General features: G+C 37.4%; 1 protein-coding gene across 15 annotated transcripts in view; it reads right to left on the bottom strand.

Moving 5' to 3' along the window:
* The window catches only part of DST (dystonin), a 295,125-nt gene that overhangs the window by 70,435 nt on the left and 210,658 nt on the right, over positions 1 to 14,032 (bottom strand). For all 15 annotated transcript variants that reach the window (XM_033054020.1, XM_033054008.1, XM_033054006.1 and 12 more), the window contains 6 exons: positions 12,241 to 12,303; positions 11,172 to 11,407; positions 9,392 to 9,521; positions 7,650 to 7,849; positions 5,790 to 6,285; positions 3,370 to 4,844 (listed from right to left, as the gene is read on the bottom strand). In XM_033054020.1, the coding sequence (XP_032909911.1) occupies positions 3,370 to 4,844; positions 5,790 to 6,285; positions 7,650 to 7,849; positions 9,392 to 9,521; positions 11,172 to 11,407; positions 12,241 to 12,303 (2,600 nt within the window). The remainder of the gene's footprint in view (positions 1 to 3,369; positions 4,845 to 5,789; positions 6,286 to 7,649; positions 7,850 to 9,391; positions 9,522 to 11,171; positions 11,408 to 12,240; positions 12,304 to 14,032) is intronic.

Here is a 14,032-nt window from a genome sequence, read left to right as displayed (position 1 = left end):
ACAATTCTGTGGTTCTATAACATAAGCCAATTAAAATCTTAGTTCAAGCTCATTGGCAGGAATACTCAGGCTACCTAAAAATTCCCATGAAGTCCAATTAGAAGGCAACCTCTAATGATTATATCTACTTTTAATCCAAAAATAAAAGCAAAAATCAAATTAACCACATGCTCATGAAAGCTGCAACAGTGACATGTTGGTCTTACTAAGAATGACAGTACAAAGAATTGTGAAAAAGTTTCAAAATGTAAAATAATTCAACTTTGGGTTCTTTCTCTATTTCAGAGAGAAATGCTTCTCTAACTGCAAACATTCTAACACTGTGTAGCTACTCAAACCCAGAGGGTTTGGTTTAGTCCATTTGCACAATTCTTTTTTGTTTTGTTTTTGAAGAATGGTGGCAGACTCAGTATACCTTAACAAACCTAATTTACAGAAATTTCCCTTCAGGACTAATCTATTCATTACATACAGACTTTGGGGTAAAAAGCATCTTACAAAGCCAAGTTAATGAGCAATTTTTTGTGTGTGTTTTATATTAATTGAGATAAACTCTTCATTTGATTATACTCTTCCTGAAGTGAAGTAAGAGTCATGGTTCTACTTTGAAATTAAGTGCTCTGAAGATTTTCATTTACAGAAAGTAAATTTTATAACTGCACTGTAAATAAATATAGTTTAACACTTATGGCAACTACTTACAATTTAACACTGACAGCAACTACTTTCAATGTAACACCCTATACTGACTGGAATAAGTACATTACAAAGAAGAAATATAAATAAAACAAGTATGCATATGCATTTTAAATATATATATATATCTATAACACAACTCAAAGCCAGTTTATTTTTTTAAAAACATTATGTGTTTTAATGTCATGCCAAAAAGATGCACACTGCTCTAACTCTTTGTACATAAAAATTGGTTAAACCACAAAAACCACCTCTGGCCCATTACACGAGATCCTTCCCTGAAGAGAGTGGAGATTTCATGTTAATAGACCTATACCAAAGAACAACTCCTGTGCTTTACTCTTGAGGAATTGAAGCTGACTGTAGCTGACCACAGAAGCTAAAGACATGAGGAGCCAGACTGTGGTTTTGTGGCCACAGCCACATTTTCAGGTTTATGTGTTTGCGTACGTGCACAAACATGTGAGCAAACACAAACACACCATGAGTGGAGCAGGATCTGTGGGATTCAGTCTCCTGTAGTTTGCTGCCTCAGGTAGAACTGCTCTCTGGAAGGGCAAATAGTATAAACAGATAGATTACTTACTGTAATTTTGATATGCCCCAGTAGCACTGACACCAAGCATTAGGAGAGTTGATCCCTATCCTCCTGCTATCAGTATCTCTTCACTATCTACACTCTCACTTAGTAAAAGTTCCCATCCTGGTCTCCCTATTTCCTTTCTTCGAAGTCTCCTCACTCTGCTGTTTTATTTCTGCATTTGCTTTTCACTTATTTAAACAATCCCTTCACTTTTTCATCATTCTTCACCTCCTGTTTAATGGATTTGTGTTTTTAATCATAAGCAAAAGCATGACCTGAAATAGTTGCTTCAAGCAAAACACATTTCTAAGCTTATAAATATCTAATATAAATACAATCCTACAGAAGACTTCTGGATATAAACATGCTGCTATCACTGTTCTCTCCAGGGGTTTTTTGTCTTCTTACCACATAAGCTCTTGTGTTTCAGGGATGCTGTCACCCCGCTGGTCTGCACAGGTCATTCACTCCCAAACTGCTCAAGTACTGCATTGTGACCAATGCCCTGATGAACAACACTGGGACAACACACAGGGAACTGGATTTTCCTACCATTCACTCATCAGGTTCTGACACTCCAGAAACATTTTTCTTTACAATTAAATACACATTTTTACATATAAAATTCATTGTATACAGTATGTATTAACAAAGATCTGAAGCTGCACCTAATGTTTGAAATTCTAAGAAATGTGGTAAAATCAGAGATCCCAAACTGTCCACAACTCCAGTCCTGTATGGTCAATGTAAGCAAGAGCATTCACAGCAGGAGCTGTTGCTATTTTCCAATATCCAAAGTGTTTTACTAACCATATACAAAGAAAAGCCATTTGTTTCTCTTTTAAATTGAGATAGACTTGTTAGGATAGACTGGCATACAATTTTAATCCTCCCAGTCTAATGGAATCTCCTCATAATGTAAGTATTTGTTCAAGATTTTTGTCTCTATTTATGCATTCTCAAAGATCATCAAAACTCACAGTAACTTCTATTTTAAATTCCCAGATGAAAGCTTTCTGGTTTAATTTTCCTTTCCAATATGGCTTAAACAAGCAAAATGCACCCTCTGTTGGGCCAGCCATGTAATGACTCTTTTCCAAAGTCATCAAATTTTTAACAGCATGGCTAATCAAATCCTTCAGTGAAGGTTTGGCTTTATCATTAAGTGTCAATTAAAGCACAAATCATACAAACATTTGAATCAATATTATATATTTTTATATATTATATAACCAAAGCAGCGCAGCATATTCAGTGCTACTGTATAGTCATTAGGAGATTTATGATCTTTTTCAAACACTGCTTACATCTATAAATCTTTCTGGTGAGTGCTGGAAATTCATTTCTTGTAACCTAATCCAAGCAAGTATCTGTACTTACTTCAGCAGCAAAGCTGAATTAACACTCACCATCACTGCAATGCACTTTTTTGAGCTGGACATGGATTGCTAGCTGGAATATTAAAAAAGGTACACACAGAAGCTCTGGAGTGCATTTTGGATAAGGATGCTACAGAAAAATCCTAATATCATAGAGGTATTATTTTGCGTGTTTTCTTTTTATTAGGATGTTTTCAGGTAAGGGTGAGGTAAAACTGGTCAGTGTATCAGAACAGAAAATGGCAAAAGGTAACATCTTAAACCTAAATATGCTGAAACCAGGTGAAAAAACCCTAAAATACTCAGATGAGCAAAGTGAATATGGGTTGGTATGTGAACACTGGAGTCTAAAATTCACACTTACTGTGAAGATGAAAGTTGCGTAATACATGGACAGAGACAATATGCAGTTTCTCAAAAACAGAAAGGCAGATGGATTATGGGAGGTAACAAGATAGTGAAGAGAGGTGAAGAGGGAATTGGAGTGCAGGAACCAGGAGCTGAGATGCAAAATTCCCAATGTGTGCCAAGCCGTAGCAAAGGAGCATAAGATCCCCATTTAAAACAGATAAAATGCACGCAGGCAGAACAGACTGCTGTGAAACAAGACTCCTCTAAGGTCTGCACTTAACCAGTCCCTTTCACTATTATTTTTAATAAAATGGTACTGTGGTAAAATACTTTATAATAGTAAGAAAGCAATCTTCCTACCTTGAATGTATTCAGCTGCTGATTAATAGCCTCTGTTTCCATTCCAACAGGACCTTGTGACTCTTCATGTTCTTCAGCTCTCCCAAGCAGAGTGGAAAATTCTTTTAGCTTACTGTAAAACTCCTCAACACGGCAAATAGTACCCTCCACTTGATCTTCCCTGGCTTTTGCTCTGTCTAGTAGCTTGTTGCACTGTTTATTTAGAGCTTCCAAGTCTCTCTTTATACCCACAAGATCAGGAGAAGCTTCAGCTTCTGTGGCTAGCATAATTTTACAGTTCTTATTAGCGTTTTCATTGTTCATTATAAGATCCTCCAACTTTTTCATGAAGCATTTTATGTCCTCTCTCTGTGATTGCAGTACCTTGAGATCTCTCCCAACTGGAGACATGCTATCAAGTTCATCATCAAACTCTGCAAACTGAGAGAACATCTCTCTGATGCTGTTTTGGAAATGGCCAATTCCCTGAAGTTTGGTCTCTAGGAATGAGCATCTATCCTCAACTTGCTGCTTCACTGCAGTGTATTCTTGCTCCAAAGATTCAGCTTGGAGTAAGAGGTCAGAAACACCTGCTGAATCAGAAGCTTCTACCACCAGGTCTTGGGCAAGCTTTTTTGCTAAATCAACGTGAGGCTTTAAAACTTGCAAGGCTTTCTGCTGGGCCTGCATCATTGTCAGGTGTTTGTTACTGAATGACTGAGGTCCAAGTGAGTCATGAGCTTCCAGATGTTCTTTGGCACTTTTAAGCTGTCTTTCTGTTTCCCTGGATGAGTCCTGAAACTCTTTCAGTCTCTGTGCCATATTTTCCAAGCACTCTCTCTTCTTATGTAACTGCTCTGTAACCACTTTCACATTCTGATTAAGCACCTTAGTTTCTTCTTCAACAATTTCTTTATCTGTTTGACTTGCATTGAGCAAACTTTCAGCAGAATTATTTAACAGTTCCACTATCCCGTGGTGTTTATCCAGGTCCTTCTGCCATGCCCTCACCTGAACAATAGAATCTTCTATTTCAACAGGGTTTATGCCAACTTTTAATTCACACAGGTTGCTTTGGCACTTCTCTATCCATGGCTGTAGGTTTTCTACATGCTGCTTATATTTGAGGGCTTTCTCCAGACAATCTGCTAATTTATCTTCCCTTTCTTTTACCTGTTTATTAATTTCATCCCAGTTATTCTTGAGTGTTGCAATTTGGGACTGCATCTCTGCTTTGTCATCTCCTTGAGTCTTCTGTAAGATACTTTCTCCTTCTGCAACAATTCTTTCATATGAACTAATCTGATCGGTCATTGTCTTCTTAAAATCTTTCTGTTCTTCAATTAGTGATTGCAAGGCATCAAGTTTGGCTGACACAGGACGAGCCTGGTTCAGCTCTTCTTTCTTTTTGCTTAGCCAGGCCTGAAAGTCCTTAGACATTTGCTGGAACTGATGAGAAGTGGTGTATGCTGACTGGAGCTGCTGAACATGGTTATCTACAAAGGAGAGGGCAGTAGAGGTTTATTAGCAGAACCTACTAGTATTCAGTGAAAAAAATAAGAACTAATATTGATTCTGTTATGCATGATCATTAATGTTAAAAAAGCCAGTCCTTAGTATGTGAAGTTTGACTGGCAGACAACCAAATTTCTGGCAAGGGGCAGACTCATTCCTGTAATACAGAAGAGCAGTGAAGGCATTAGGACATGAATCAAAAGAGGTGAGCTTATCCAGTCTGTGTCTACATGGATCCCATTTGGGCAGATTTTGGTGGTTAAAAACACACAATTGTGCTTCATGGTACTGTGAAGTGTAAGCACAGGGAATATTAAGTGGTATATCCTAGTTGGGTCTAATTCATGGCCTACAGGCAATACATGTTCCTAGGGAGATTCTTTGAAGTTCCTCATGACCAGAGGAAATTAAAAACCCAAAACTGAGGCTGCTAGGGAGAACAAAGTATGAAATTACTTGCATTGTATTACTTGCTCTGTTCTGTTGTTCAGAAGGTAAGGAAAGGCTTCAGATTACCAGCCCCTTCTGTCACAAGCAGTTTTATACAATTACCACTGTGTTTCACTAAGCCATTAACTGTGTTTGCTTAGAAATTATCATTTTGGCTTACACTCTGCCCCTATGAACTTGGGTAACTCAATGAGCAGCATCCTCTTTTGGTATTCCAATTCAGTTAAGATGCACCTGAAGGAAGACAGGACAAAAGCAGCCTTGCTATTTTACTCCAAGCTCTCTCACAAACTTACCTTTTCAAGGCATGGGGATTCTTCTAAATTCCAGTGTACAACTGCTTAGGGGTTGAACTGGATAGAGAGCTGGTACCAGACTCAGTTCACTCAACACCTCTGTCACAAACTTTTGCATTACTTTATGTCTTAGTTACTATTTTTCTTTATATAAATACTAACCTTTAAATAAATACTAACCTGCTTTTTGCTCAATATCCTTAAATGATTTTAAGATGCCATCTAACTGTCTTGTAAGTTCTGCTTTCAAATACTCTTCCCCAACCAGTGTTGACAGCTCTTCACAAAGAGCTTGTGCTGCATTTATATTCTTCATTTCCTGCTCTATTTCAGCCTTCATTTCTTTAGCAATTTCCAGCTGTTGCTTCACAGCATCAGGTTGTGTACTCACAGCCAGGCTGCTGCTGAGTTTGCTGTCCAAGGCACTTAGCTTATCAGACAGACTTCTGAGTAAACTTTGATACTCTGTGCTTTTCACAATGGCTTGGTCAATTCGGTCACATCTCTTCTTCAGCTGGCTGGTTAGACTGTCCCACTTTTGTGCCACAGCTGCCAGTTGCTCTTTTACAATTTCATGTGAGGGTGGATGTTCACCAGGTCTCTCCAGAATCCCCTGCCCAGCAATAGTTAACTGCTCATATTGTGGCTTTCTGGTGTCAAACTCTTTCAGCAGAATCTAGGGGGGAAAAAAGAATTTTTAAAAAGAGTCTACTTCATGAGAAAAAAAAAAAGTGCTTCTGATAGAAAATCATGTAGAATTTGTTGTAGCTAAACTCTATTATTGAGTGTATCCAAGTTTAAAAGCCAGTGAAATAAATGTGCCTTCTTCATAAACTGTTGCTTCCAAGTCTTTACATCAAAGAAACAGAAAAAAATTAGGTGAATTTGCACATCATCTAGTAGAAATTCAACCAGGAGATAAGTAATTAAGTAACCATACCAAGTAAAATAAGTGCTGTTTAGTTTCAAGTAGTGTCTTCTTTTCTAGACAGTTTTGATATTTGTCTTAAGAAAGAACTTCAAAGAAGGTGTAGTCTGACATAATATCACAATGCTGTTATAGGACAGAGACTATTGGCTAATTTACAAAATGACTGAATGTTTAGTGTAAGACCTTTTAAGTTTATATCACTGGTTCTCAGTATTTTATTTCTTTTGACAGTAAGTCACAGCTTTCAAAAGAAGGGACAATATAATGGTTTTACTTTACAGAACATTCCAAACCCTTTCTAAGTCAATTAGGTTGAACTTTAAAGGACTGTGAAGCAATACATGATAGTCTTATACCATCTGTCTAGACTTCTGAAGCACTTACAAGCCAATATTGAGCCGTAGTATTTCACACAGTATTAGAACAAAGTTCATGTTTTAAACACTTAATTTTAAACAAAACTGATATTAAAGCTTTAATAACCCTTGTTTTTCAAATCAAATAATTTCCCATAAGTTTAAAATGATTGGCAGCAATAGAAATGTTTGAAATTAAATTTTATACCTTCTGCAACATCATCTGATTTCACATTCAGTTTATTTTGTCTGCAGTCAGTAAATTACTACAATTTTTCATTATACTTTTTCTTCTGTGTTTGACACTCTTGGCCCCATATCTATTCACAGTACTGCATTTCACTTGCCTTCATACTTTTGTTAGCTACTGGCACAATCAAGGGAATAAAATCTCTAAAAGCTAGTTCTAAGACTCTTCATGAGGAATGACAGTAAAATGTCACATTAGTAAAATTCAAAGGGGCATTTTCATTCCATTACAGAGAAACCACAGTATGGCCAAAACAGAAAGACATATTAGAGGATCAATGTCTCCTCAACATTTTTCTTTACCTGTTCTGATCTCTGTTCACTCTTATGATAATCTTTTCTTGTGATTACTGTAGTCAAGTATGACGTAAGCTAATACCTAAAGATAAACAAATCTAATGGCTTATACTAACCATGCTCTGATCTAGGATGCAAAGCAGTACTTTGCTCATAGCAAAAAGGCAGAAGAAACTTAAATCAATAATGTGTGTTGGCACTACTCACCTGAACCTGTTGCTTTTGTGTATTCAGCATATTGGGATCAATTGATAAGGGTCCCAGCACACTGACCATTAGCTCCTTCTCTACAAGCCAGTGCTTCAACTGAGCTTCTGCTGTCTGGAACTGGATCAGGTAATTTGAAGACTCCTCCAGTTTTTGTTGTCTCTCAGATGTAACTTGATTGAGTTCTTTCCATTTGGAATCTAGCAAGGATAATGTTAACATATTGCATGCATGTTCTAGCAGATGGATTGTGAGACAGCAGACTACATAAGAAACATAAACAGAGCTCTCTCATAAGGTTTCTTGCTGATTAACTCCAGATGCCTTACTGCAGTGACTCTGCAAATAACATCTTTTAAAAGTCAGACCCACATACACTTGGATGACAGTCAGCCACCTGTGGAATTTTTAGAGCAATGAATATTTAACATGAAATAAAATTATATCAGAATACTACTAAATGAAATATCCTCAAATTCAGGCTTTGGTTTCAAATGATATAGAAAGCAAAGGGTTCTACTCAGTTATAACTCAGGTGCCAGATTTAGATAGACACATGTCCATGCTTATTCATTAATAAATTCCATAAGTTTCCAAGGATAAGCAGAAGCCCAAAATTAGGCTTCAACTCTAAACAGCCCTCTGAAAAAGCCTAATTCTTTCAAATCTCTGTATCATTCATCTAAAACATCTAAATCAGGTACCTAATGATGGCTAATGAGAATACTTCTGCATATAGGTATTTCAAAAGCCCTGTGTGAGCTTAGTTTCACACCTTGCCAATCTGTGGTCTTCTCCACTATGGCAAGTGGCTTCCAGAGCAGCCTTTGAGTCTTAGTCTTGTAATTTCCCCCTTCCCCTCTGATACTGTCAGTGCTTGCTCAGTCAGCTCTGGTATTTTGCTAACTCTCCCTGTCTCTGATTCTCATCCCTGTTTTTTGCAGTTCCTTTTGGTGCTCCACAGTCCCCTGCTCATTCTGTATGAATCCCCTTTCAACACTACTAAAGGTCTGTTGGAGACTTGCTACTTAAACTTTTTAGAATGTCACTTACAAACAGACTGGAAAAATTCTCAGCTTCAAAATTACTCGTGGTGTAGCAATGGAAATGCTTATCACTATGAAACAAGATTGACATACAATGCTACTGACCTATTATTTATTTAAAATATGACTAACATAAAAAGAATTTTTAAAAGTTCAGGACAATTAGGTGCTGCAATATCTCAAAATCTATCGACCAAACATGGTAATTCTTTTTTTTTTTTTTTGATTGGCTTAAAAAAAAATTAGCAAAATTTATACAGTTTTAGAAAAGAGCAAAATACCACCAAAGCCACTAGTTCATGAGGAAAATACATGCAGAAGAGCACTACCAACAACTCAAACCACTCTCTACATGAAATTAGAATCACCTTAATGTTATATTTGTAAAAAGAACAAAATATATATGTTGCTTGTAACTGGCCAGTCAAGTTTTAGCTCCACACCATTTGAAAAAGAGAAAGCCTCTCAAACAGGAAATCAAACTATAGCCTGTGCACTAATACCAGTTCAGAGCCCATGGACATCACTGGAATTGCTTCAGATCTACGTGCTTACAAATGGAGTTACTTCCACAGAATTTAAGAGGTAAGAGGAAACAAGATATTAAAAATACTTGTTATTGCTAATAAATTTTAAAATTCATAATAAAACAACTTCCAAATCAGTCTGAGCTATAATATCGCTTTATTGAAGTACCTATTTTATCCAGTGTTTGTCTCCACTTAGGTGCCTCAGGAGAGTCAGGGTTCTTTTCCAACAGCTCTGTAACTTTGTCCTTCAGTTCCTGCACTTTATTTGCACTTTGCTTTAATTCAGTTTCAAAAAGCTGAAAATTCAGGTGATAAAATAAATAAATAAGAGACTAAAGAAGAATGGTAAAGTTTGCAGTCCATAATACTGAGGTGCCAAATATGAAGATAAAAAAATAAATCTCTCTCCTGTATATACTACTTTTCTGCTATGAATCTCAAAACACGTTATATTGACATATATTACTAGTCAATTTTTTGGAAGAGAGAACCTAACAGACATAAACTATATTGATAATTATTGTTTAATTTGAACAAGTGGCAGAACTAGAAGAATTCAGTTAAACAAGATTCACTAGGTCCCATCATATTCACATATACTTGGAATCTATTTGTGTACAGAAGGCAAACTGACAAAGAAGGCAAAGTATAGCTCACAGCAGAAATAACCCAGCTAGCTCTGACAGAGAGGAGTGTGGTGGGGCCTCATTTACCTCAGTAGAAGTCCTGCTATCACAGATAGACTATTTCATGTAGATCCCCTAAACCAATAGTTTAAAGATAATCAGAGTTTTAAGTGTAAACCTAACAGAAGACTAAGATACTCCTGCAAATCCTAATTAATGCTGTTCTTGCAGACAGAAGTGAATGTTTCTTATATACCTGGCAAAGGGTTCTTATATGAATGTTCATAAGTAACAAAGCTTGCCTCCTGGAGCTGCTTTTAAAGTATCCATAACCCACAAAATGAACACTGAACAAACTGTTCTTGATTTAGCACTTTTAGTAAAAGGTCCAATGCATCAGATGACTCTTGCCTAAGCACTCGCTCTGTTTTCCAGCTATTTGTGAATACTTTTCTATTACTACACTGTGGGTTAGATCATGATTCCTTTGCACATTCTCTGTTAAGAAAAAAGAGCTGGTTTTCTTTCACATTAAGTCTGAATTTTAGGATTGAATGTTATCCAACTATGAGGAATTGGTAGCTGGTCAGGTGAATTTTTAAGGGTGACCCACCAAATATAAAAGAAACTCAGTTAAATCTAATTCTGTCTTTGTTTATATACAATCACAAGCAAGAAAAGAATTTTCTCTATCCATTACATTTCCCTTTATAGATGAACCCTACATGTGTAAATATTGTCCTTCATTGCTAGGGAAGCATATGTCTCCAGTGCTGAAACAGGACAGAAGCTTACTGCTGATTCAGTGCTTTTCTCATATCAATTATAAAGGGGGAAGGAGGCTGTTGTGCAGCTATATAACTTAACAAGCATGACAGGACTGCTGAAGAGAAACACCGCCTTGGAAGAGACATAAGCTGCTGCAGCTGCAGAGACCAGGAGGTCTGTGGAGCATCAGTGAGCCAGCAGCTGCAGAAACAGTTTTTGGACAGATACAGCCCTTCAGACTTACAAGTAATCTGTTATATACCTCTAAACCACGGACATCAAAAAAGTTTATTGCATAATCAGTATAGCCTCAACTTTTCAAACTGTCCACCAAAATTACTATTTTCTGACCTGCAAAACTCATTCTCTCTGACACAGCGCTCCCTTACTCCACTGACACAGTTTGCCAGATTCGCTCTAAGCCTGACTAATATGCTTAGTAGGATCAGTTAAATACTCTCTGCAACATTAAGCTAGGCTGAGATATCAGTTATTTCATAGCATCTGCCTAATAACTACAAGAAAAAGTATTTGTTTGAAGGCACAAAGTACCTTATGTTGCTCAACTTGGGCTTTAACATCTTCACTATCTGTTGGAGTAGCTTCCCAGTCTGATGCAGTTTTGTCCATTTTTTGCAACCAATGCATCATTGAGGCTGATTCTTCCTGAATATTTTGCATTTTTGAAAGCATACTTTCTAGTTCTGAAATCTTTTCATTCAATAAAACTCCCAGATCTTCATAGCTGTGATTTACATTAGACATAGCTTGTTGAACAGTTGTCAGTTCTGTAAAGAGAGGTGCACGAAAAACTGTGTTGAATGTTACAAGCCCTCAAAACAATACTGAATGTACCCGTATTGAACAGTATTCGGAGTTACAGTAGCTAATAGTCCCCCAAATAAGAAGTCACTGAATAGGTTAGAGTTATTTCCAATCCACTCTAAATGTGGTACCACTACATCTGAATGAGCTAACATAAGTTCCTATTTGCAAGAACTTCTTATTTCACGGAAATCATTATTTCAATACATACAAGTGCACAGACATGTTTCAGTCTTTCTACCCACTGCTGTTTTAGTATTTTAAGTAACAATTCCATCATCAAAAGTTGAATTGACTGGGCTACAGTTCAGCTACCATGAAGTCCTCATATAAAACTTCCTCTGTTTCTATAAAAGACTTGGTCACAGTAATATAAATGTATATAAAATGGGTGTCTTTGTATACATATATTTGTGTATACCCATGTTGTGAATGCTGATGTGTCAATCAGATGAACGTGATGAATTTTCAATCCCCATTGAAAGGTATTTCTCAAAAATCATGTCTTATATTAAAATAGCTATCCCTGTATACATTTATAAAAGTATACATTGATTCAGAAAACAAAGGCAGATTTTATTGGTCTTCAAAGAAAATAATGAGATAGGTATTGTTATAATTGCTTATAATATCATGTCCTAGTCAATGTAGTTGTCTTCTGTGATGGTGCTGAGAAATTTCAGTCTAATAATGACTGCTACAAGCAAATTTATGTACAACATTTAAAAAATACTTCCATATTTAACAGCAATTGGCAAGCAACATTTCTTTATCACATGCTGAAATCTTTACAGACCTTTGTTTTTCAAGAAGTCCTGAGTTCCTGGAGCTCCTCCTTCACCATTTAAAATTGCACCACCTGTGGATCAAAAGAGATGAAGCCTCTTGCTTATCTGAGCCTTTTCCCACCAAAATCCCAGCACTTCATTTCCTCTTCCATGATCCACAGCTGTCATTACAACATCAACAATGAACTGCAGCCAGCCAGAACCATAAGTGGTATCACACAGGCACAGCATGTGCACAGTGGGTGGGATGTACATGCATGCACTTAGGGTGCACACATATATGATGTATCAGCAGCACACTGCTCACAGTTCTGCACTAAACAGCTGAACAGGGCCCAAGGTTTATGCCCTAGCTATGAAGCCTATTCACACATCCAGATTGGTAACATCACTTCCTTCCTCTCTCCCAAAGAACCCTGTTCCCTACTGAGAACATTTTTTTACCCAGCTGTGATAGGTATTTCCTGGGAGAGCATGAGCTAGCAAATGCTGCACCTGAGGAGAGCACTAAACATTAAACAGCAAAGAGTGCTTATGGCAGACACCACAACCAAAGGCACTGCCTACTTAGGGCACCTTTACCCAGCAGGGAAGTGGTTCAGATACCATTCCTGGAGGTATTTTAAAAACATGTATATGTACCACTTGGGGACATGGTTTAGTGCTGGACTTGTCTGTGCTGAGTTAATGTTTGGAGCTCGTGATCTTAAGGGTGTTTTCCAACTTAAAAAGATTCTATGCTTTATGTGCATTGTAACTCTGCACAGAAAGCTCTCGAAACTAACTGGATTAATCCCTCCCTATTTTGTCATAAGCAAGACTCAAGCATGTGCTCCATGACAGGAACTGCAATGTGGCACTCATACACCTTACTGTCCTTACTGTCACCTGGAGGCAGCCCTATTAATTAACCATCATATCAGAGCCTCTGAAACCAGTGCTAATGGGCTTTGTAAAATGCAGTCAGACCAAAGAGCAGGGCCACACGGTCACACTGCAGAGATCTGCAAGGAGAATCACTTCCCTCTCTCCTGCACATATGTATTCCCAGAAGAGCAATTAACAGAGGAAGATTAATGGTTGCCTTGGAAAAGGCTGTGCATCCACCCCCCCATACCGGCTGGACAGTGAGGACCACATTAGTGGCAGCTGGAGGACGGCAAGAGAAAACAAACCAGACAAGAGAAGACACAGGCCCCAGCCAGAGTCCTGTAGCTCTTCATGCCCTTTTAGCTGGACTCTGGTATTTATAACTGCGATAAAGTATACACAGTACAGCTCTTGTAAAGGAGGGCAAATGTTCTGGTCAGGGAGGATTATAGCTGCTCTTATGTGATAGAAAAAATAGTTAAATAGCTATCTGGATGCATAGGAGTAGAAAAGAGGCAGAGAAATGAGCCCAAATAGATCATAGAAGATTCCAAAATGTTCTTTGAAATACTTTTATTTAAAGTTTAAAAAAAACCCCAGAACAGAGGTAGCTATTACAAAGATATATAAGAAATAGTGTTCTACTTTTGCTCAATAGGTATCCTGTGTTATTCCCCAACCTCACAGTCATTTGCAGATGACCAGTGAGGGCCAACACACTTGAATTTATTTCCAGACCTAGTCAGTTCAAGAGTTGACTGAAAATGTGATTATTGCCATTAAAATGCCCAACGTCCTTGAACTATGTCTGGAATGATATTTGGCAGAATTACTGGTTTCTGTAAAACACATTAATATATAGCACTAGGGTAAGAAAAATCATGGAAATAGACTTGCTATCTTTAAATTATGATTACCAGTAGAATTTAG

This window comes from Catharus ustulatus, chromosome 3, assembly GCF_009819885.2.
Source record: "Catharus ustulatus isolate bCatUst1 chromosome 3, bCatUst1.pri.v2, whole genome shotgun sequence".
Lineage (NCBI taxonomy): Eukaryota > Metazoa > Chordata > Aves > Passeriformes > Turdidae > Catharus > Catharus ustulatus.
Note: the sequence above shows the minus strand (reverse complement) of the source record. Positions and strands in the feature narration are given on the sequence as shown.